The sequence below is a fragment of the Brienomyrus brachyistius genome, chromosome 19, assembly GCF_023856365.1.
Source record: "Brienomyrus brachyistius isolate T26 chromosome 19, BBRACH_0.4, whole genome shotgun sequence".
NCBI lineage: Eukaryota > Metazoa > Chordata > Actinopteri > Osteoglossiformes > Mormyridae > Brienomyrus > Brienomyrus brachyistius.
The window spans coordinates 2,752,779-2,775,741 of NC_064551.1; the positions used below are offsets into that span (position 1 = coordinate 2,752,779).

General features: G+C 49.4%; 1 protein-coding gene and 1 long non-coding RNA gene across 4 annotated transcripts; both read right to left on the minus strand.

Annotated features, from left to right (window-relative positions):
- Window positions 1-5,513: 5,513 nt before the first annotated feature.
- map3k7 (mitogen-activated protein kinase kinase kinase 7) lies at window positions 5,514-22,488 on the minus strand. Of its 3 annotated transcripts, none has more exons than XM_048985407.1 (17): window positions 21,777-22,488; window positions 19,951-20,061; window positions 19,417-19,482; window positions 19,233-19,278; window positions 18,527-18,665; window positions 17,807-17,931; window positions 16,990-17,118; window positions 16,480-16,610; window positions 16,138-16,192; window positions 15,764-15,882; window positions 15,320-15,470; window positions 12,478-12,558; window positions 10,622-10,689; window positions 9,459-9,558; window positions 9,019-9,080; window positions 8,585-8,700; window positions 5,514-7,370 (listed from the first exon to the last, which is right to left on the minus strand). In XM_048985407.1, exons 1-17 carry the CDS (start codon window positions 21,861-21,863, stop codon window positions 7,190-7,192), a joined length of 1,767 nt encoding a protein of 588 aa, XP_048841364.1. In that variant the 5' UTR covers window positions 21,864-22,488; the 3' UTR covers window positions 5,514-7,189. The 3 variants fall into 3 exon arrangements, with proteins under 3 accessions (XP_048841364.1, XP_048841363.1, XP_048841365.1); XM_048985406.1 differs by having other exon boundaries at window positions 16,111-16,192; XM_048985408.1 differs by lacking the exon at window positions 12,478-12,558 and having other exon boundaries at window positions 16,111-16,192; window positions 21,777-22,486.
- LOC125714643 (uncharacterized) lies at window positions 14,311-15,313 on the minus strand. Its single transcript, XR_007383815.1, has 3 exons — window positions 15,152-15,313; window positions 14,410-14,833; window positions 14,311-14,356 (listed from the first exon to the last, which is right to left on the minus strand). It is a non-coding gene; the product is annotated as an uncharacterized LOC125714643 (long non-coding RNA).
- Window positions 22,489-22,963: the final 475 nt, after the last annotated feature.

Here is a 22,963-nt window from a genome sequence, read left to right on the forward strand (position 1 = left end):
CCCACTTTCTGTTCAATTAAAAACAAATGTTAATTATGAAATGGTTGTTTTTTTCCCACACTGAGCTGAACTGAAATGTTTATTTCACTTAAATTCATTAAACCCATTTGTGCACACGCTCGAAACCGCATTAAAGGGATACATATCAATATAGTAACACACTAGATGGGTACGATTTTCAAATCCCACTTTTTTGCAGAGCAAGTGAGTCATTTCCAGAGTGTTTTATGTAAAACCAAAACAACCGAGGTATTAACCGAAAGCAGAAGCCGGTCAAGGCATTGCATTCGAGAATGACTCATTCCGATGTGAATCACTGGGGTTTGCGGTCGTAGCGATAGGACCCTGTGCCAAAAAAAATAAATAAATGAAAAGCCATCCTAGATGCTCACCAGTGAAGAAACTGAGCAGGTCCGGGCTTCTGCCCCGAAATGATCAGGCTCCTGCTGGAAGGCGGCCAACAGGGCAGAAAAGCACGATGACGTCAACGATGGCGCTGCTAACGATGCCCCAGGGGCTGCCCCAGCGAAGTCAGCTCCTCTCACAATTCTTCCCCGGCAGGTAAAGCTCCACGCAGGCAGGCACGAGCACAGACACAAGGGCCATGTACAGCTGGAGGTCGAACCTGAACTTTGGGCCCCCTCTGACTTCAGGCGTATCGCCATTTGCATGGACTCCCTCACCGCCTGTGGACTGCCAGGCAACAGAACTTTAAAGGAGAATACCTCCCCTTGGAGGGGGGGGACATGCTGCAGTGGTTAGCACTGGGGGGCATGCTGCAGTGGTTAGCACCAGTCGTTAGTCGTCTTGCACCTCTGGGATTAGGGATTGAGTCACCGGCCTGGTTCTCCTCATGTCATCATGAGATTCTCAGGTTTGCCCCCTCAGTCAAAAAAAAAACAGGCTAAGGTGACAGAGTTGTCAGATTGTCTGTAGGTGTGAATTGTGTGTGTGTGTGTGTGTGTGTGTGTGTCAGAGAGAGAGAGCCCGCCATGCGATGGGTTGGAGCCCCGTCCTGGGTAATTCCCTGCCCTGTGCCTGCAGTTTCTGCAAGCACCTCTGGCTACCAGAACATGGATGGACCTCACTGTCAGTTCCCTTGACAAATTTTTGGGACACATTTGTTATGCAAGCCTCCTGTCTGCCTTCACTTGTGGCTGTGAATAAGCTCACAACTGGGGAGAATCCATACCCCAAACTAAGATTAATCTCAGGAGCCAGATGACCACTTTAACTCAATGTTTCCCAGCCCAGTCCTTGGGAACCTCCAGACAGCTAACATTTTTGCTACCTTCCAGCTCCCAGCCAATTAAAGCAGACCTTTACCAGGTATTCGGTGGTCTTCATTGACTGGGAGCAGGGAGAGAACAAAAAATATGGTCTTGAGGAGCGTAAGCACTGATCTGAGAAATGCTGCCTAAACAAACCGCCGTGCTGGGAAGGATAAGTGTTAACGATACTGGAACTGCTCCTGGTTTAGCAGCCATAGCTTTGATTAGCAAACGAGAGGAATGTAGGGCTGCTGGTTAGTGTAGTAAGGCAGATAATCTCAGTGGAGAGCTCAAGCTTTAACGCGGCAGCTTGCGTCATCAAAAGGTTTCCACAGACTGTATCTGCACTTTTCTATCATATCAGGAGTGACAATCAGAGTGAAGAGGAGGCTTCTGTAACGGGAAGGGGGGGGGGGGGGGTTTCACAAAGTGGTTCACACCCCAACAGTTAGCAGAGGGGCCCAGGACTCTCCCCATCCCCATTTATCCATGCATTCCGGCTTTAATCTGGTCACTGGAATAGGACACGTGGACGAGGACTGCATGGTGTCATCGAAAATCCGTACAGCAGCAATCCGAGCAGAGAAACCAAACTGATGGTGTCGCGATGAGTCATCAGATCTGCACTCTCAGCGCTCCGTCTGCCGCACTTCCGCCTCACTGAAGGCCCCCATCGCCGCAAAGATGCTTCAGCAGTTACCTCTAGCCCACATGCAGTCAGATGAGGCGCCGTGGGGCCGGTGATCGGGCGGGTCGTCGCCTTAGGGATACCGGCGGACTCATCACCGCGGGAGCCGACTCCGTGTGCAGATGAGAGTTCATGGCCATATAGGTCGGGGTAGGGTGAACTGGGGGGAGGAGGTTGCCATCGAGAGCTTCCTGGAACTGCAACCGTCACAGCTGATGCGGCTGTGGTGTAGCGGTCCCCCCCTCCCCACCCAGTAACGTGGGTAGGGCCTCCGTCAGCTGCCAATCTCCACTGACGTCTCACCTCATGAGGAGACGTTTGCCGTGTGGAACGGCAGACGCAGGGGGTCGTTTCAGCTCACCTGCAGACTCCCCACCTACCCCCACTGTGACCCGAAGAAGGCTGAGGTGATGCTCTCAGGCTTCTTCTTGTTTGCCCACAAAGCAAGTTCCTCTCCTACACGCAAGAACATCCCTTTGTCCATGACAGAGCGGTTTTCTATAATGACGGTTTGTTCAGAAGAAATCTGTTTCATGACAAAAATAAGCAACTGGAGTTGTCAAAGCACGTAACTTTTACTACGACACAAATAACGTGAGGTTTATCTTTCAGATTAATTTATCGCGATTGTAACATGACAAACAATTGCTGTTGTTCTGTTGTGGTTTCACGGAAATCCGGACTCATTTATTGTCACTCTCACATGACTTTGTTATTTTTCCCCTCCATCATATGGAAAATGATGTTAACTACGAGGAAACTCAACGACCAGCAGCGATTGAGGGTGGCCCGCTTTTGTGGAAAGTCTCAAAGCCGAAGCCTGCATTGTTCATGCATCAATCTGCTCGACACACTCCACAAGCATCACACGATGTTCAAGGCGACCGGCATGGGAGCAGCATGAACGGCAGCATAATAATGCCGTTTTAATTGAATGCTTTCATGCTCGCGTCGTACTAATTTGAGAACATTTCAGTGTGATGGGAGGGGTCCACAGATGCGTCGCGGAAGAAACCAATAAACTCACACACATCAGCGACTCCCTGATTTGAATCTAAGCGGAAAAATCAGTTGAAACATCGACAGTCACACCACAAATGAGGCGCGCTCACACCCTGCACCTTTCGCATTTTCTGCGGCGCCGAACAGCGTCAACACTCAGGCAGCGAGCAATGGTGACGGCCGGCAGCCACCTGTGTTTAGCTGCAGTTCCTCCGTGTGGCTCGGAACGGAACGGAGGAACCTGCGCGCTCTTTGAGGAACGGACGTGGCGTTGACGAAATCGTGCAGGCAGCTGGAGGATAAACAGAAATACACCCAGACTTTGGAGCACGAGAGCAGCTCAGCTGGGGGTGCTGACGGGACCCGTGTGCATGCGAGCGCCCCCACCGCAGCAGCTCTACATTTTCCCGCTTTCCTTTTGCACTCTTTCTGACATTTGGGGGAATCGGGAAACAATAAATCAAGGTCTGGAAGGAGAGAAAGGGACTCAACGTTGATGTACTTGACACATTCACTGAACATTATTCGGACGGAACAATTCAAGGGGGAGAATTAGATGCGAATTCAGGCATTAGGTGACAAGAATGCCAGAGTAAAAACCATTACCAGCTTCAGCATCACATACCAGCATCTCGTTTCGAGAAGCAAAGAACTATGTGTAAAGAAATATGATGTAACTGCCTGAAAACTAACAAGGGAAGCGGTCTGCTGGAAATACTGTTTCTTTGTCTCAGCTTCCGCGATTCTCATAGGAAGAGTCCGATCTCACCAAACCCTTTAAATTATAGCCTACAGTCATTTTCCAAGACAGTCCGGGATTCGCACAGATTAATGGGATACGTATCTGGCACACAGTGCAATTTATAGACCACCACACAAATATTGTGACCCAAATTATGTCCATTATTAAAAAGGAAACAGCTCTCCTGTTTCTAGTCTATTATGTCGGTTTCCATGGATACTATAAGACCCAGGTTGTTTGAAGTACATTTGAACAATTCTTTTTCTAACAAAAGACACATGATTCCCAACCAAAAATACATTACAACAGGGAAGTGTAACTTCTGTAATTTGTAGCCGAGCAAAAATTTGCTTAATGTAATCAAAATATTGCAAAAAAACGTTTTGAAATTAGACGAAGAGATGATCAATATACTACGACCTTTTATAAAAGTACACACTCTAATGCCATATTGTTAATCCCAGCTTTCAAACTTAAAATGTTCCCAGAATTTATAATCATTTCGGGTTTTTTTTTTTTTTTTTAAATCCTCACCACGCGAAACAGTTGTAAATGTTAGGATTCCAGCATTGGCAATATTAGCCGTACGGTCATTATGTGCCGCCTTATTTTAAAAAAAAAAAAACTTGACTCTTGAGAGCAGAAGCCAGGTTTGATATTCACATCTATACCTCGATAGATGAGGTCGAGGCGTGCAGTCGTTATGACCTCGTTACCCGCTTGCACATTTCAGTACGAGCAGAAAAATCCGGGAGGAGGAGTGCGGCTTTTAGCGAGGATACAGAACAAGTTCAGTTTGGTATCACACAAGCTCATAATGCACGCAGCCGATAATGAGAACTGCCTGTAATCAAAGTGCATATCGGCGCCATGCCCCACCAGTGCATCGTTATTTATGGATAAATAAGCCCTTTGTTTAAGGGGTTCGTCGGCTTGTAACGAAAACACGTCCATTTCTGAATAAAATAAGGTTCTGCCTAAATGTTCATTCACACCATAAGATGAGGACAAAGAAACACGAATTGATTTCTTGACTTTTTTCCTTGATTCCGATTAACATTAAACTGAAGATTAAAGTGCTGTGTGCTGTTAAATGCTGATGCATGATGATCATAAATATGAGAGTAGTTTAAGCTTAAGCTTAAGTTCAGTTCCCAAAAAAAATTAAGCAGGTCCTAAACAGCTCGGCCCTGCAGAACATTCTTACAGTAAGCTCTAGGTACGTGAGAATTTCAGCCTGGAATGTAACATGCATCGCATCTTTACATGCACCGCACGGGACTCGCACACGGCGCCTTATTTCTTTGTGTGCGAAAGCTGCACCTCGCGGCATCTCGCGCTTTCGGCTGCGAAGCGCAACGGTCGCGTGTCGCCACCTATTGGAGGAAGGTCGCGTTGCATCATAAAGACGAAACAAAGCGAACACATAACAGTAATAGAAAGCGGGAAGCTGTCATACACGAGGCTTTATATAACACCGCCTGGGATTTAAAATGTAAAAAAGATATATACATTAACGTCAGATCGCAATACTGAAAGAGAATTTTAATGGTTTCTAGACGGCAGTTTTTTCTTCTTCTTTTAATTACGCTGGTTCCCCTTGACCTGAGGTCAAACCAAGTCACATCCACAAAATGCAGAAGTCAGAAAGAACACAAACTTGATGTCACAACACAGTGCTCTGGGATAGATTCAGAGCAGGAGACATAATAAACAGGACCATTTAAGTCTGAGCGTTTCTGTCTGACTTTCACAGGTATTCAGATCAGACCAAGTGGTCAAGGCGTCTGGGCAAACAGGAGACATTGGAGCCTTTGCAGATTTTATTTTATTATGGATTCTTCACTGCTTAACTCCCAATCCCATAGCTTAAGAAACCAGACATATTTATATACATTCCATAGTAAACAGGTCGATAATGTTAATGCAAAAACCTTAAAAATTGGGGAAACCTCACCGCATACCATAAGTGAGTAGCATATTTTAAATATCTACGTATATTACATAAACCTAAGTGATACGTTACCATGAGGACGTCTCGTACGTTAATGTTACCATTGCTGGTAAGGCTATTCAGCAAAATGACTTGATTGTGCAAAACAGTGCGGAATGTCCGCCAGGCGCCCAGCGGAGAATGAAACGGCCGAACCGGAGCGGGTTGCATGGAACTCACTGCTGGCACGACGGCTGCACTGGAGGTGCGTTGACCTGCGGCGCATTTCTCAGAAACCAAGTCACACGGCGGTAAAGCCCAGCGCTCTCCGCGCATCGCCCTCTCTTCTTATGCGGAGGCCTGCAGTTACAAACTTGCACCAAGTCACATTCTCATCTTCTTTGCGTCACTGGAGGTGCAACCGACCGAGTTTGAAGTGCGGCGAAATCGTTTAACACACAAGCAGTCGTGTTCTAAGGCAGAGGGTGAAATCAAACAGGGGACGCGTTTCAATTACACAAAAACCCAAAAGGCCAACTGCAGACAAAGATGGTCGCCCCCCCCCCACCCCCCCCACATTAAGGGTCCTTAAGATATAATCGAACTTTCAACTTAAAAGACAAAACAAAAACAGAATATGAATACTGAACTCATGAAAGACACTGAACAAGAAATGCATACCTATTTTTTTAGTAGGTTCAGCCAAGGAGCAAAGTACATTATGCCCGTGGCAGTTGGTTAGTTTAATATAATAAAAACAGAAATATTGCATTCCCATTCAAGAAGTTGGAGTTTTGCATTCGTTTCTTTTGGCGGTGACGCATACGATCACACAGCATTATTAAAATATCGATACAAATAAGGCAAAAAAACCCCCCCTTAAAATCGAAATGAAACATTAGGTGTTCAGGTATCACTTGGTAGGTCATGCTCACATCAAACGGGGCAGGATGAAGGACCCTGCCGAGAAATCTCTCGCTCCTAAATAAAGTACGAAGTCAAATCGGTACAGTCATTGAGACAGCGTAATCCACCTGGGGGCTCAGATAGTCGGGGTCATCTCACAATGCGCGGTAACCTGCGACCGTCACTGATGGTCTGGAGGCTCCACACCGCAGATCGGGGCCCTCAGCTACCTTTAGTCTGGAACATTTACACCACCACCTGTTTTGGACGGACTACGCAGGTTTGGTCTTAAAAGTAACTAAACGGAAAAAAATTTGGGGGACTTTTCTTGTTTGGGGAGGCGTCCCAAATCTAACGGCTTTACGGCCCTCCCCGCATCAGGCCACCCCGGGGCAACCCGGCACTGCATTCCGGCAGGCGGCGCGTCGCGGGTCTCTCCGGGGTTCCGGGAATGCCGACGCGCCCAGATCACAGCCTCTGATCATGGGACAGGAGGTGGTGCGGGATGCTGAGGGCAGAGAGATGCGAGGACGGGCTGACGTTTAGACCACACTACTGCTAAACCCTACAAGAAAGTCCCAGGTATGAGATGTAGGGGTGGGGAGGGGGTGCATGAGTCTGGGGGGTGGCGGCATGGATGTGACCCATCAGGAGGTGCCCTGCCTCTTCTGCTGCTGGGCCCGGATCAGCTCCAGCTGCTTCTTACACTTCTGGTAGTAGGTAGACAGGCTCTTGTTCTCCTCGAGAAGCTTTTTGTGCTCCTGGACCAGGCGGGAGGTGTTCTGCTGATCCTTCTCGTCCTGGTCGAGCTCGGCGATTAGCTCCGTCCTAAATTTGTGTGGGAGGAATAAATGAATGAATAAGGAGACGCCAAACACCCAAAAATAGACGGGGCCTCATGAGACGGAGCGGCGCTGCGCCGATCCCGACCCGCTCACAGCAACGCGGCGGCCCCCAAGCCGCAGGGCATCGCCGAAACCACCTGTCACGCAGCCGTCTGGCTTTGTGTGAAGTCCAGTCTATTTCCGGGTTTAGTTATGTCTCTGTGATGTTTCACACGTTTTACGTTTCCTCGAAGTCACACGCGCAAACTGTGCAGCTTTACTACCATGTCAAGAGGAAGGCGGAGATTACGGTCGGAATATTAAGCGTGTGATGATGCATCAGTATAATACATCTGGAGTATGTTCTTTGAAAATGTCCACTGAAGGCACCAAGTGAAACATTGCTACTTTAATGTAGGATCCAGTGAGTTTACACAGACATTTACATGGATTCCAGTAGTATGTCAGTGCATGTGAGTACAGAGGGACTCCTGGATCTTCAGGAAACAAGTGGAGCGAGAGAGAGAGAGAGAGAGAGAGCGAAAGTGAAAGCAAAAAGTAGTTATAACCCTAAACATCAGCTAGGTAAAGCCACAAAGGCAGGGAAATCCTTTAATTACGGGAAACTCCCACAAATCTCTAGCAGTATGAGAAAGTAAAGGCACAAAAATAAGCTATCAAAATTAAATCCTGTGACAAGACAAGTTATCCCTGGGAAAAGGTGTCCATGCCAGTGAGCGGGGTAAACCAGAAAGCTCTTACAAAAGAGCTGATTCTTCCCAAGCGGCGACCAGACTGCACTCTCTCCTCATCCTCTATAAATACGCGATGAGAACTTGAGCAGAACACACACAGTTGTGCCAGCAAACTGTGCTACTACACTCCTCGGGGGGGGGGGGGGGGGGCGTGTGTGTTGCGTTTTGTGCCTATGCTCAGTAAATGCATTCTTTGGGGACTTTGAGCCCTCCATTTAAAATCTGTTTGTGGCACTTTCTGTGCCATATGAACACTGATATCTAGGCAGGTCGCTTCATCCTAGGACTAGTGGCCTTGGAAAAAAAAATATAAAAATCAGGAGACAGATGCAGGATCCCTCACCCAAGGGAGGCTAGTCTAATGCTTTATGGTGGGTGAGAAGCCCGGCAGAGCTCCCTGTCTGGATAAACGGTTCTGAATGATGGATGGATGGATGGATGGAACAGGCCAGCAGCCACTTACTTTCTCTGGATTAGCAGAGCGAATTCCGTCTGGACCTTCAGATATTCCTGAGCCATTTTGCAGTGCTGTTCAAACACCGCCATGGACTCTTTGGAGTTGGGGCACGGCGCAAGGGGCTGAAAATAAGCGAGCATTTGCCCAATAATTGATTCAGCCGCTTAAGGCCTGTTGCGGGGTGCATGGGCACAGTATTTATAACAGCAATTAGGGCAGTCACAGCTTATAAATATACAGCAAAAATCACAGACTAAATCTCAGTATAAATATACCCTCAAAGATATTGGCATTCTGCTTTCAGATGGAATCACTTTCTTTATTTAAATGCAGAAATCCAGGCTTAATTTAATTAAGCATTTTCATTTTATCTGACATTGAGCTAGAGTGCTAGGTTACTATGGAGACATTTGTAAACAAAAAGCAACTCGTGCACCTACCTGCAGCTGATGGTCGAGAGTCAGATACGCCATGGGGATGGAATTGTCTGAGCCGTTGGTGTCTGAGGAGCACAAAGAAATCATTTTTCTTGAGACAGTCTGGTCCAGACTGACTTCCTAGAAGATGTCGACAGACATGACAGGTCTATAAACCAAAATGAACTCTTCAGAACATTATGAGCGTGCCCTGAATCATCTGTGAAGCTCAGGCAACGTCTGCAACCAGGGTCAAACGCTACTATATACTTTATCACTCAGCAGCTGGTGTGATTACATCACAGCAGGCGATGGATTAATGACCGTAATCTTCAGACCAGGAAACGGACTTCTACAAGGAGATGGCATCAAGCCAAGCCTTCTTCCTGAGCAAACCCTTAGCACACAGATGACAGGCATGTAAGAAAGGCAAGTCACGGGCGTATGAAAGCACACGGCCGTACCTGTGGGGTCATCGGGGGAGAAGCCGAAGCCTCTGCCGGTCTTGTCCGACGTGATCATCCTCACGCTGGGGCTCGAGGACCTGCTGCTACTCCTACTGCCCTGCAAGGGCCCCAAATCAAAGGCACAGCCAATCAGCATCTTGGGGTGTCACATGGCAGCCAATCACCACAGACACAGTCGCAATTCCAAGCATGGAACAGCTGGTGGAGTGAGTCTATGGACAACATGCAAGAACCCAAAACAACAGGGGCAATGACTATGCAAGAAAACCTGAGAGTGAAGACCTGATACTCATCTCCACGGAATGTAGGGGAAAAAGCAAGAGTAATAAACCCACAGTAGGCACAGCAGTAGATATTTTGCCGAAAGGTATTCAAAACAGGATGTTCAACCGACAAGTCAGGTTTCTACACGAACGCTAATCTGCACGTGAAGCGCGTCAGAGGCAAAATGTTACCTATGACCCATAATGAAGAAATCATGGCCGGTGACACACCTGCACTGCTAAAAAACAACATCTGCCCCCCCATGACTATAAGCACCAAAAATCCCAGCAGGCTGCTGGCAGCATCTGCCCCTCCCACAATCGGGGTGAGTTGCACTGCGTGCCGGTGCTGGGGGGGGGGGTCCCAGGCACACCCCAAGACCATGGGATTACGGAGGCTCTCTGGAATGTCAGTCATTTGAAGGGCCCTTGCACTTATGATTCTGCTCCTATATTAGATTCCCACAACTAGCGATGTAACAGGAGCAAAAAAAGTAGTGATTTAAAAAAAAAAAAAAAAAAAAAAAAAAAAAAACTCAAAAAGGTCCTGAAGCACATGTTGCTTCCAATGGAAAAACGTGTCTGACAGAAGTCATGGCATGTTGGAGACGATCAGTGTGACTGACAAACACATCACAAGCAGGTAACACAGCTGTGCTGAGGGCCGCAAGGCAAGGAGCAAACAAAACAAGTCCATAAAGTTTCTGCAGACTGCATAACATACAAGAGAGTCGGCAATGAGACCCGGCCTTTGTCAAAAAACAAGCCACGGTCTGAGCTCCATCAGAGCAGCTGGTCAGTTGTGGTCCTGCTGCAGGTTAAGGTGGAGTCACGCGCACACATGCACATAGAGCGTGATCGCAGCAGCGGCAGGAGACCCGCCCCTCAGCGCCGTACCTGGCTGGACTCCGTTCCGATGGCCGGCAGGTCCTGCACGGAGCGGCGTCTCTGCGACTCGCAGGTGGCTGCGTGTGAGAAGGAGACAGGGAACAGGGACATGGTGACACGCGTGTGCTGCACCTCGGGCAAGACTGCAGCAGGAGGAGGGTCTGCAGAGATGCAAAGACAGCTGCGCTAATTCAACTATCGAGTTGCTGCTGCGCTGGCTAGGGCTGACCCTCTCTGCATGGCAAGCCAGACTCCCCACACACCCACACACACACACACACACACACACACACACACACACACACACACACAGCAGGCCTACCACACAAGTAGCTGACTGTCCACTACATCTGTGTCGAGAACATCCATGGGGATCAGCTAGCCTGAGGCTTAGCACTAGCAGCTAGTTCCAGGCCCTTTCCCAGTGAGGCCGACCACCAGGAGATCTCAGCCCCCACCCCCATGCCTAGTACTAAGGTAAATCTGCAGTCAAACACCAAGCCAATCTGACTTCTGCACAAAGCTGGAAATTCAATCTAGCTCAGAAACTCGCCACTACCTCTGACATACCCTTTACACAAGTAACGCCCCACTGGCGATCATGGCTGTACAGTGCGCACCACTTGCCGGAGACCGCCAGAAGGGGGCAGTGATGCCGTCTCCTTCCACATCAGTACATGACAAGCATCACCCACTGCAGCGTGACATGAAACTCACAGACAAACGGCAGCAATTTTTTCTCAAAATTGATAATAAAATAATCACTTTTAGGTGCTTTATTAACACAACACTACATGCAAATCTGTATTCATATGTCAGATACAGAAATACACAGAACACTACACAATTCCTCCAAGATGACTGAGCTGAACGAGCATAAATAAAAGAAAAAAAACGTTGCAACTTCTAAAATGAAAGATAAAACCACCACAAAACTTCCGCAAATGAGAACTGCCGAAACACTGCCATCTACTGACGCCGCACCAAGGCCGACATAAACCAAGGTGCATACGGAGCAATCCCTACATTCACATATGCTAGCTGACGCGTTTACACACAGTCAGGCAGCCAGAACGCCACTTTAGGGGTGGAGAACAGGGCCACACACAGGCTCCCTAACCATCAAACCAACAGAGGCTCTGCAGCCGACACAGAGAATCACTCCCACACACACACACACACGCACTCATGCACGATTCGAGCACCATTTAGAACCACAGAATTTAGAGATTACTTTGAGATTGATTTAGGATCAGTGTTACTGCAGAGATTAAAATCAAAGCTGATTAATAACAATGTTAACAGACCCATTCCATCACCTAAGTAAAGGTGTCATCGACCCCATGACCCCCTACCAACAAATAACCTTCACCCCAACCCGGAAAGGCTGTTAATCCCAGCCGAGAGTCTGAAATGAGAAGGAAATTTGTCCAGGCTTTTGGGAATTCCTGGGTTAAAAAACGTTAGCCATGCCGTGCCGCGTGGGATTCGAGAGGCGCCCAGCGTGTGAGCTTCCCGAGGAAGGAGCCGTCCACGGAATGAACCTCAAAGCCATGCCAGGTGATCGATGGAGCACGTCGATTAAAGGGAGGCGACACAGAAAGCAGAAAGCCAGGCCAGGTGTGTTACTCCAGGTGTACCGCCAACTAGAGCGGAACAGGGGAAAGTGCCCCTCGTCTGCTGAAAACGAGCCCGAAATGATAAATAACCGTGTCCCCGAAGGTAAGGGGAGTCCTGCGAGAATTCACGGAGACCCCTACAGGCAGACACCTGGATAAGCAATGACCTGGAGCGACACACAGTGGCGGCGTGCGACGGTGCAGCCAGCGGGAGGCGCCATGGAGCCCGACTGTCAGCAGCGGTACCTGTGACGACGATCTCGGGGACATCCAGAATGGTGCCAAAGGAAGCGGTTTTACGGTGGCTTCGTTTGTACGGGGGACGTGCTGCAAAAACACACACACACACAGCTGCGTACACACATGCTCGGCACATGGGGGAGCACAGCGTGCCGACGGTGCACGCGGACCCACGGGGACCTGCAAGCCGGCGTGTTAGAAGCAGCCAAACGACGCATCCCCAGGCATGACACATGTAAACAGGAAGCAGGAGCACGGCTACAGGCGCTTACCTCGTATGGCCATGCGACAGAGAAAAGTAATAAAACAAAGACGAAAAATGCACATGCCACACGTCCCCATAAACCATGCAAAATGAGACGTTCGCATATCTGTGTAGCAGATCTAAAAGAAAAGGTGGTGTGTGTGAAGCAGAACTTGCGTTGATTACGAAAAACGAGCAGATTTCAGCCTCTAATGCGATGGTGATACGATGCAAATCAACTTTAAATGGCGACAAATGTAGCTAGATGACAATGAGTTTTGTATTTCATGGAAGCAGAAACGTTTAGTCTTGTTTGCAGTGATGTAAGTGATGTCTTTTTGTAGAGTCAAAAGGGATTTTTCAGTGTGTTGCAGGTAAAGTCAGCTCTATTTACATGCCACAGTTATGAAGACAAGTTCTCAAATTATGGGTCATCCCGCTGAGATACTCACGGTCTGGCTTTGTGTGATCCCAAGGCAGCTTAAGTGCCCTTGCCGGAGACGTACCCAATCACGTTATCCCCTTATTTGGTATATTTTCCCCATTTAAAATGTTCTATTCTTTAAGGACAAACCTCCAGCCCCACAGCAAGAGTGGGCATAATTATCCAGCATAATATCAGCCATACAAATGCAATTATTTGTAATTGAGATTATTAGTTGTGGTGTTACAAACTCCACAAAGTGCCGAAAGTAATACCCCACTTAAGTATTTAAATAATAAAAAAGCCCTCACACAAACACCACAATAAAAGACAAATCATAAATGACTGCTCTGGCCATGAGGTACTTTTTAAATGTATAAATTCACATTCCTCCAGACAATTACAGATGCAAATGGTGATGGAGAGCAGCACAAAAATAAAGTGGACCTTAAGGCTTGATGTGGGGGGCACACACCTATTACCTTCATGATGGCAGATGGAGGAGTGGGGGCATACATAGGTCATCCTGTTCCCGTTTCATTTAGCTAGGCTGGCACTGCAGCACTGCCACGCATAGACGCTGTGTATTTAGAGCAGGGCGCCTTTTCCAAGTGATGAAAGCACGTGAAATGAGGCTGGGAAAGGCACCCAACCGTCAGCTCAGCGGAGACCATAAGTGCCGAGTCCACGTCTCTCCTTAATTTCATCATTTCCCTCATGCATCTACGCCCGTACCGCACCCAGAGCCCCCTCCCGCCCGAGTCTCCCTCACGCATCTACGCCCGTACCGCACCCAGAGCCCCCTCCCGCCCGAGTCTCCCTCAGGCATCTACGCCCGTACCGCACCTAGAGCCCCCTCCCGCCCGAGTCTCCCTCACGCATCTACGCCCGTACCGCACCTAGAGCCCCCTCCCGCCCGAGTCTCCCTCACGCATCTACGCCCGTACCGCACCTAGAGCCCCCTCCCGCCCGAGTCTCCCTCACGCATCTACGCCCGTACCGCACCTAGAGCCCCCTCCCGCCCGAGTCTCCCTCACGCATCTACGCCCGTACCGCACCTAGAGCCCCCTCCCGCCCGAGTCTCCCTCACGCATCTACGCCCGTACCGCACCTAGAGCCCCCTCCCGCCCGAGTCTCCCTCACGCATCTACGCCCGTACCGCACCTAGAGCCCCCTCCCGCCCGAGTCTCCCTCACGCATCTACGCCCGTACCGCACCTAGAGCCCCCTCCCGCCCGAGTCTCCCTCACGCATCTATGCCCGTACCGCACCTAGAGCCCCCTCCCGCCCGAGTCTCCCTCACGCATCTACGCCCGTACCGCACCTAGAGCCCCCTCCCGCCCGAGTCTCCCTCACGCATCTACGCCCGTACCGCACCCAGAGCCCCCTCCCGCCCGAGTCTCCCTCACGCATCTACGCCCGTACCGCACCTAGAGCCCCCTCCCGCCCGAGTCTCCCTCACGCATCTACGCCCGTACCGCACCCAGAGCCCCCTCCCGCCCGAGTCTCCCTCACGCATCTACGCCCGTACCGCACCCAGAGCCCCCTCCCGCCCGAGTCTCCCTCACGCATCTACGCCCGTACCGCACCTAGAACCCCCTCCCGCCCGAGTCTCCCTCACGCATCTACGCCCGTACCGCACCTAGAGCCCCCTCCCGCCCGAGTCTCCCTCACGCATCTACGCCCGTACCGCACCTAGAACCCCCTCCCGCCCGAGTCTCCCTCACGCATCTACGCCCGTACCGCACCTAGAACCCCCTCCCGCCCGAGTCTCCCTCACGCATCTACGCCCGTACTGCACCTAGAGCCCCCTCCCGCCCGAGTCTCCCTCACGCATCTACGCCCGTACTGCACCTAGAGCCCCCTCCCGCCCGAGTCTCCCTCACGCATCTACGCCCGTTCCGCACCTAGAACCCCCTCCCGCCCGAGTCTCCCTCACGCATCTACGCCCGTACTGCACCTAGAACCCCCTCCCGCCCGAGTCTCCCTCACGCATCTACGCCCGTACCGCACCTAGAGCCCCCTCCCGCCCGAGTCTCCCTCACACAGCTATGCCGGCACAATGCTCTGCATTAATTTGTCTTTGAACCCCCGGTTGGGAGCCTAATGACCGATCACCTTCAAAGCCATGTCTTTCTTCCCACTTCACCTTTCTCCATGCCACTGACATTCACACCTTACCTGCAGGTCCAAATGGCATCCGGGGCTCTAGCTCCGAGAGGTCCGTGCTCATCCTCTTGCTATTTGATGGCACCAGGCACTGAGGCCGCCCTGACAGGCTCTCCATACTGCCCCCGCTGGACAGTGGGTGGTTTGCCCATACACCGTCCCCCTGCGAAGACACCAGGAACCCTGTCATCATCTATCGCAAGCATCCAAAACAACCCGAAGTATGAGCAGCCTACCGTGCAACACCCCAAAGGGCGACAAAACACCAAGAAACACCAAGAGGGCACGTGTAATTTATCAGGGGACTATTTGACTATCAAGTGTGAAACGCAAATAACGCTGTTTACAGACAACAGTAAATGATGGTAGCACCTGTCACAGGATAATAAGGGAGACCGAGTTTTCAGGCCTACTTACACTCAGAACACCTCAACCTGAAAAGCAGGTGAAACGAACCTTTGGCTTGAACGGAGCAGTTAACTTTGGCTCCATGTTCTTGATGGTGTCGTTGCTCCCCTGCGAATCGCCGTGCTCCATGTTGGCGTCACTCCTGTTGCTGGTGTTGGTGAAAGACACTATAGAGATAGACAGCCAGTCAAACCCTGGCCGGTATGTTCTGAGGAGCTGTGAGAACGAGATCTTAGGGCATCGTTAAACTGGGATTCACAAATGGCTGGGATTCAAGCGTATCAATATAAGATAAAAAAAAATAATAAATAAGTGCATAAAGGTTTGAATAAAACAAAATAACAAGGACTGAGGCTATATGGTTGTGGGTCAGACTTCTGGCTGAGACGATATACCGGTGCTGGTGACAGAGTTACTCTGACCTTCTTCTGAGTACTGATAGGGGTACTGCAAGGGCTCCTCATATCCTGGGAAGAACTGGAAAAGGCAGAGATGTCTTTAGAACATCCCAACAATTTCACTTCACCTCGATTCACTTCATTGTTATATAGTGCCTTTCACAACAGTGTCGCCCCAAGGCGTTTTTACATTAGAATTTCATTAAGACGTAAGAATACATAAACAGGGAAAACAGAGGACAAAGAAAGGAGGGCAGAAAAAGAACCAAATACTCCGAAATAGGGAGGGGAAAAAAACCCCCATCAGTTTAGCTAGTGGGCCTCCCTGGCCACTTAGAGCGCTGGAGGGTGAGGGGTTAATATTACCTGCATCAGGTGGGTCATTATTTTCACAATCTCCTCCATGGAGGGGCGCTGGGAGGGGTCCTTGGACCAACAACGAGTCATCAAGCTTTCGATTGGTTTTGGCAGGTTTTTAATCAGGGGGGGCCGGGTGCCTGAGGGAGGACAAGGCGGTCGAGACGACATGGTTACCATCCTGCCGATCTGCGAGAGTCGGATCCGACGTCGGCTGCTCACATTTTTACATAAAAAGATTTTTACTGAAGCGTCTCAGGGCAAAAACTCACCTCAAAAGGTAAGAATGAACTGGGAGCCGAAACAAAAGCCATCTGATTAGAAGCCAATATGCTTAATGAGTCAACAGTACAACCAAAGAAAGAACCGCAGGTTGGAAAATGGAGGCCAAGTGTCAGGAGCACCAGCAGGAACACAAGGGCAGGTATTATGCACTGGTGTGTTCCGGAGGTGCGCGCTTCCCACCACTGTGTTAACTGAAGCTGTGGGGGGGTCCTAAGGCGAAGGAAGGAGTCTCACCGTTGTGCACGGCCCACATGATGCGGAAGGCGGGGCCGCCGATCTCATCGAACGGCTTCCTGCGCGTGATCACCTCCCAGAGGATGATGCCCCAGCTGAACACGTCGCACTTCTCACTGTAATTGCTGCCTGTAGAGAAGCACGGGCCACTGGAATGAGCTCACTGCGTTTCCCGCGGGCCCAGCACCTCACCAGTGCGCAGGGTGAAGATATTAGGCTCTTCCTCACCACCAAAGACAGCTCCCAGGAAAGTTAATCACTGCACTTATTACACCAGAGCCAAAGCGTTCAATGTCTGCTCATTTTAAAGTTATTATGTCTAAGCCTACTGATAATAGAAATATTTCACAGTGATGCAAATGAGCTTAAGAAGTTCATTTTCAGGACACCTATGACTGGCTTAATTGCACACGAGCCGTGCTATTCCCATCTCAGATGGTATGACTAACCAGCACCTCATAAGTGCCGCTCTGACCCCTGCAAAGCGAGGCGGCTCTCGGAGCTGACCACCACGGAGCTCGTTCTTTAACGATACAGGGAACTTCCTTTAATCCCGTCAGTGTGATTTATAGTGTCATACAACATGGTGCAAGATTTAGCTATTCTTAGCGCAGGTAATATAAATCAATTAGGGATGCATTAGTGGGGTATTCATGCGAATAGAGATTAAAAGCCAGTCACGTTGGGTAAACAGACTTTGTGTGTGTTGGTCTATAAAATCCTCCAAGCAAGTGCTGAAGAACTGAAGAACAGCATGATGATTCCTGATATCCCAGATAGCGAGATGCCCAGGAAGGGACCCAGGACCGGTCCTCACCTTCGAAGACCTCGGGCGCCATCCACGCCGCGCTGCCTTTGTTGTTGGTCATATGCGTCTGGATGTCACAGGCCGTCCCAAAGTCACAGATCTTCAGGACTGTCCCTCCGGCCACAAGCAGCAAGCTGTGAGAGATGGGGAGGGTGACACAGCTGCCCAGAGACATGTGATGGTCTAATATCTGCAGCGGGATTATCCCGAGAAGACGGGGATGTGACACGCAGCAATCAAATCAGTCAATGCACCATGCTGCACCTGGATGTCGCATATAATTTACACATCACTGACAAAACACCCCGGCCAATGGCTAGGCACACTGACATCGGGGGGAGCCTCTGGACAGCATTTCCCCCGTGGCGCAGGATGCTCCTCAGGAACAGGAGCAGCTGGCAGATTCCACAGTGCCAAGCTAGGGGCTGTCCGCCATCAAGGGGACATTCAGCGGCTCTCTCGACCTCACTGCCACCTCGTAAATGGGGAGCACAGCCTCCACACTCCGCTCGTTTTAAACACCGCAGTCCACCGAACCATAACGGCACCGGAGGGAGAAACGGACACAGGCACCGTGAAAACCACGATGGTTATAACAGGGAATCTCTGAAAATGACAAGCAGTGCCTGCAACCAGGCACCTCAACGGGCCCATTAAAACATAAATGGAGAGAAGCCGCGCCTTTACATATACTGTGGGGGAGGGAGCAGAGAGAAAGAAGGGGCATACTTGGGGGGCTTGAGGTCCCTGTGAATAAGTGCCTTTGGTTTCATGCCGTGGAGATAGGAGACGCCTTGAGAGCACTGGAAACACCAGCTCATCGCATGGGAGGCCGTGTAACAGGGAAGGGGCTCCGCGCCGTGCAACACTGTGGGGGGAAAGGAGGCTGCTGGTTAGGAGGCCACACACACACACACACACACACACACACACACACACCACAGGCCAAACCAAACTCTCCCTCATCACAGACCAGATCAAATCTGAGAAATGCGTGATAATTCCACAACAGGAAACACTAAATGAGACTAAAAGCTCAGACTGATACTGAAATTATCGGTGAGAGCATAGCTACATGAAACCAGGGCTCGGATGAGAAGGCAATGGAGATCCTCAAAAGATTAGAGCACTCAGGCGCAGTTTACAAATATTACCCGATTACAGCAACGGAACAGCAAACACAGATACAAACCCACCAATGGAACTCCCTTAAAGACGAGAAAGCCTCCCAGCCAAGTGCACTCCTATTAAAAAGCTCCATTAAGAATGTGGACATGCAAGTCACGTGCTGAGCGACTCAACCACCCTGCAGCACCTTTTAACGATGACACTGGACAGTAATGAGCAACCATTAAAAAAAACCACCAACCATACTGAACTAACCCTCAGCTCCATAACCCTTCAGCCTAAAGGCGAAGCTGACCAGAAGACTCACCATTGTACAAAGAGCCACCTTCTGCATATTCCATCACTAGGCAGACCTATGGAAGAGAGAATATTATGGGATGGTACCGCCATCATCATCGCAACATTGAGGCGTTCACTATGCCCTCTAGGATAAACGTGTGTTTTAGCCCACGGGTACAGCAAGTGCAACCCTGGGCCAGGCGTGGACTTACTGGGCTACTGCAAGAGCCATACAGCTTCACGATGTTGGGGTGACTGACACGTGAGAGCTGCCGGAGCTGGGGGCGAGAAAGAGCCACATTTCGTGATCGTCAACCGACGGGAAGGAGATCTTGCAGCTCGGCCGAGTAGCTAATCCGATAAACAAAATTAATTGAAAGTCATTTTGCACTCTTCCCTCTACTTTTAATAACCGCCTTGGAAATGGCTCCCCTTGCCAATCACCGGGACTAAATAAGAAGCAGCCGTCGCCCCTCCCCCGTCTCACTGCTGGTGCATTGGCTCCCAGGTGACGGTTAATGGCGGGGCTAGCTGAGCGCGCGCGGGTCTCAGTTTAATAAAAGCGCCATGCCGTCGTTAATGCGGAGCGGCAGAAATTAGTGTCGATCTGTCACCGTTAGAAACGGATGGGCGGGGCTATTTTAACTTCCACCTGAGGGCGGGGCACGATGGCCCCGACTCACCCTTCAACCAGAGCAGATAATTAAGAGGACGGGGGGGCAACGGAAGGTCATGAAGGACATTACCTCCACTATGAAGGCCTTCCTCTCAGATTCACTCTCGATGGTTTTGATGGCCACATCTTTGCCTTTCCACTTGGCCTTGCAGACGACTCCGAAGGCACCTCTCCCCACAACCTGGGAACAAAATATCACCACACGATCCATGCTAAAGCATGCTGCTTCTGCTGACAAATAAGACTAGCATGCCACAATCACAGACGATCAGAAGAGGAAGCCTTTACATCCCAGAGAACTACAGCATTTAAATGGTTTAGCTGTAATGACGCTATTACAGATCAAACGAGCTTGATGGGCTGAATGGCCTCCTCTCGTTGTAAATTTCTTATGTTCTTATTTCAGATTCTGTCCACTGTATGTGACACAATTTCATACAAACAGCTGAAAGTACTGGCAGGTAAAAGCACTGACTGGAGGAAAGTGTAGTAACTGGCTCAAAATGCTTCAGATTCATTTTCTTTGTTAGGAAATGATACATTTAAATAATTTTCTTTCACAGAAATTTAGGATTCTTACTGTTTTTTGCCAACATATGCCTTGTTGTTCTTTCAAATCCACACTGAAATTGACAGTTCGACTAAAATTATTGTTCAATTTCACTCAATTTGCCCAGAGAAACCTCTTATGTAAGCTGTCATAATAAAGTTTACAAAATGAATTTTTTCAGGAGATTCACGGCAAAATTCCAAATGAAAATGAGGTCCCTACTCATCAGGTCAGGGGTTACCCCAATAGCCGTGTCTCAAAAACCATTAAAAATATATTTTTGAGATGTTTATTTGGTATTAAAATAAAATATTCAGATTCATGGTCCAATTTTCAGTTTTCACCAGCCGGTACCTACTGGAAGAAGTGATATGTATGTATGAAGGCAGTTCAGAAATCAGCGCAAGTCAGTCGTGGTACAACGCATAACCCCGAAGAGCCCTATGTCACTGTTTGCAGCCCGGTGGCCCCCGGCGCGCACACAGCCCGGTGGCCCCCGGCGCGCACACAGCCCGGTGGCCCTCTCCGCCAGTCCGGTGCATACACCAGGCTCAGGGAATAATCTAGCTGCACATTCCTGCCGGAGATGGACCCATGGGAGGTGGCAAGCCTGGACTCTGACGGTACTTCAAGTACCATCACAGTGAGTATGCTCACTGACATTATATTTAGATACCACTCACTATACTCCTATTGTCTGTGTTTCATTAGGTGTCCAGCATGCTTTTTATGGCATCATGATCTCAGTTTTTAATTATAAATGTATACAAAGTTACAGATTTCGCTTGACAAGTAAAATCTTTAGTGCGCATTAAACGTAGTTGACTTCGTTCAGTCACTTTGGTGTACCTTAGTACCTACCTATAAGACAGGGAAGCCACACAACGTGAAACGTCCCAAAAAGTTTAAAAGGAACGAACTCTGTTTAGCCAGTTTACAGCTAAGGTTTTAAGTAACTATGTTTAGCTGGTGTGCGAAGTGGAAAAAAAGCGCAGCATGCAGGAATCCACTGCCCGCATTCCCCCGCAGATTAGCGGGGCGGGAGGCGATCCAGCGAAAAACGCAAACGCCAGCCGGCTTCACAACCCCACAAAGCAACATCGGCGACATTTATGTGCAATTATATGCGTTTATCTGTATTTAGGCACCATGACACCCCGATGCGTCGTATTCCAACCCTATTTCAACCCTCCAGTCAGCCAACAGCTCGCTATACACTATAAACAATGTGTGAAGATACGGGACTCAGCCGGGGTGTTATAATGAAATAACGAATTTAGATGAGCGAAACGGCCTGTGTCTCTCTGCAGCTGACGATGTAGCTGGCTGGCTAACTAGCTACTTACCTCCTCAACTTCAATGTCCGAATAGTCTATCTCCTCGAAAGGGTAACCGGGCGGCGTTTCCAGCATTTCGGCGGACGGGAGGGACATCGCTACTCATTAAAGCCGACTTTCACAGAGAAACGCGCTAATGAAACATCAGGAAGGCAGGCGAAGCTAGCATAAATAAACCGGCTGCGAAACGGCGCTCCCTCGGAGGACTGAGGAAACTCAGCCGGGCAGCTAAGCGCCTTAGCGTCACGGATCCGCACCGTTAGAAAAACAGTGTAGTCAGGTTAAACTAATCAGAGGCCGGATGAGACTAGTGCTGTCTTAACCTCGGTTTTACTAGTTGGTTAAGCTAGACGTCTGCCGGGCGAAGGGTTATTGGATACGTTTAGGCCGCTCGACGGCCTGGTGACAGCCTGGGGATGGAGTAGCAGCGCTGGCCTCAGTCCGCGCTCCCTACATCGGCGCACTATTTCGATCATCAGCGGCCCCCCGCAGCCGCGCCGACGCACGAGCTCGTCTCGCGACGCCGCGAGTTTGCACCCATTTGCCGGGGCGCTTTAACTTTGAGGAGCGAAGCCGCCGCCGACACTTTCTCCCCCCCCCCCCGCAGTCACTGCAGAAGCTCCAGGAAGTGCGTGTCCCTGCAATTTCGGCCCCCTCGTTCTTTTTTGTGGCCCGGCTGCACGGAGACGTTCGCCTGTGGAGGCGCCATTTGGCCGGCGATGTCAGTGGGCGTTAGCAGGGTCCGTGTGCCTCATCCTAGGAAACTGTGCCTCTTCTTTAAATGTAGTTTATTTGAAATATTAAAAATACAACATGATGTTTATGGCTTTGGATTTTTTTATTGTATCTGTTTTTCCAAACATTACCAGTTTTGTAAAGTCACACTCTTCCCCAAATTGGTTCTTTCACATCAGAACAATACATAATATTTCTGAACAAGTTGACAGCCTTTGCTAAATTTACCCAAAGACCAGTCAGCTTTGGTGACAGCTGAACCTGAGCTCTAGTCATCATCTGAACAATTCTTATTGAAAAAATGTACCGGTGTAACGTCTTACATTATATTGACACATTTTAGGTAGTAAAGAATCAGAGCTCGATAATAATAATAATAATAATAATAATAATAATAATAATTATTATTATTATTATTATTAGTAGTAGTAGTAGTAGTAGTAGTAGTAGTAGTGTTGTTA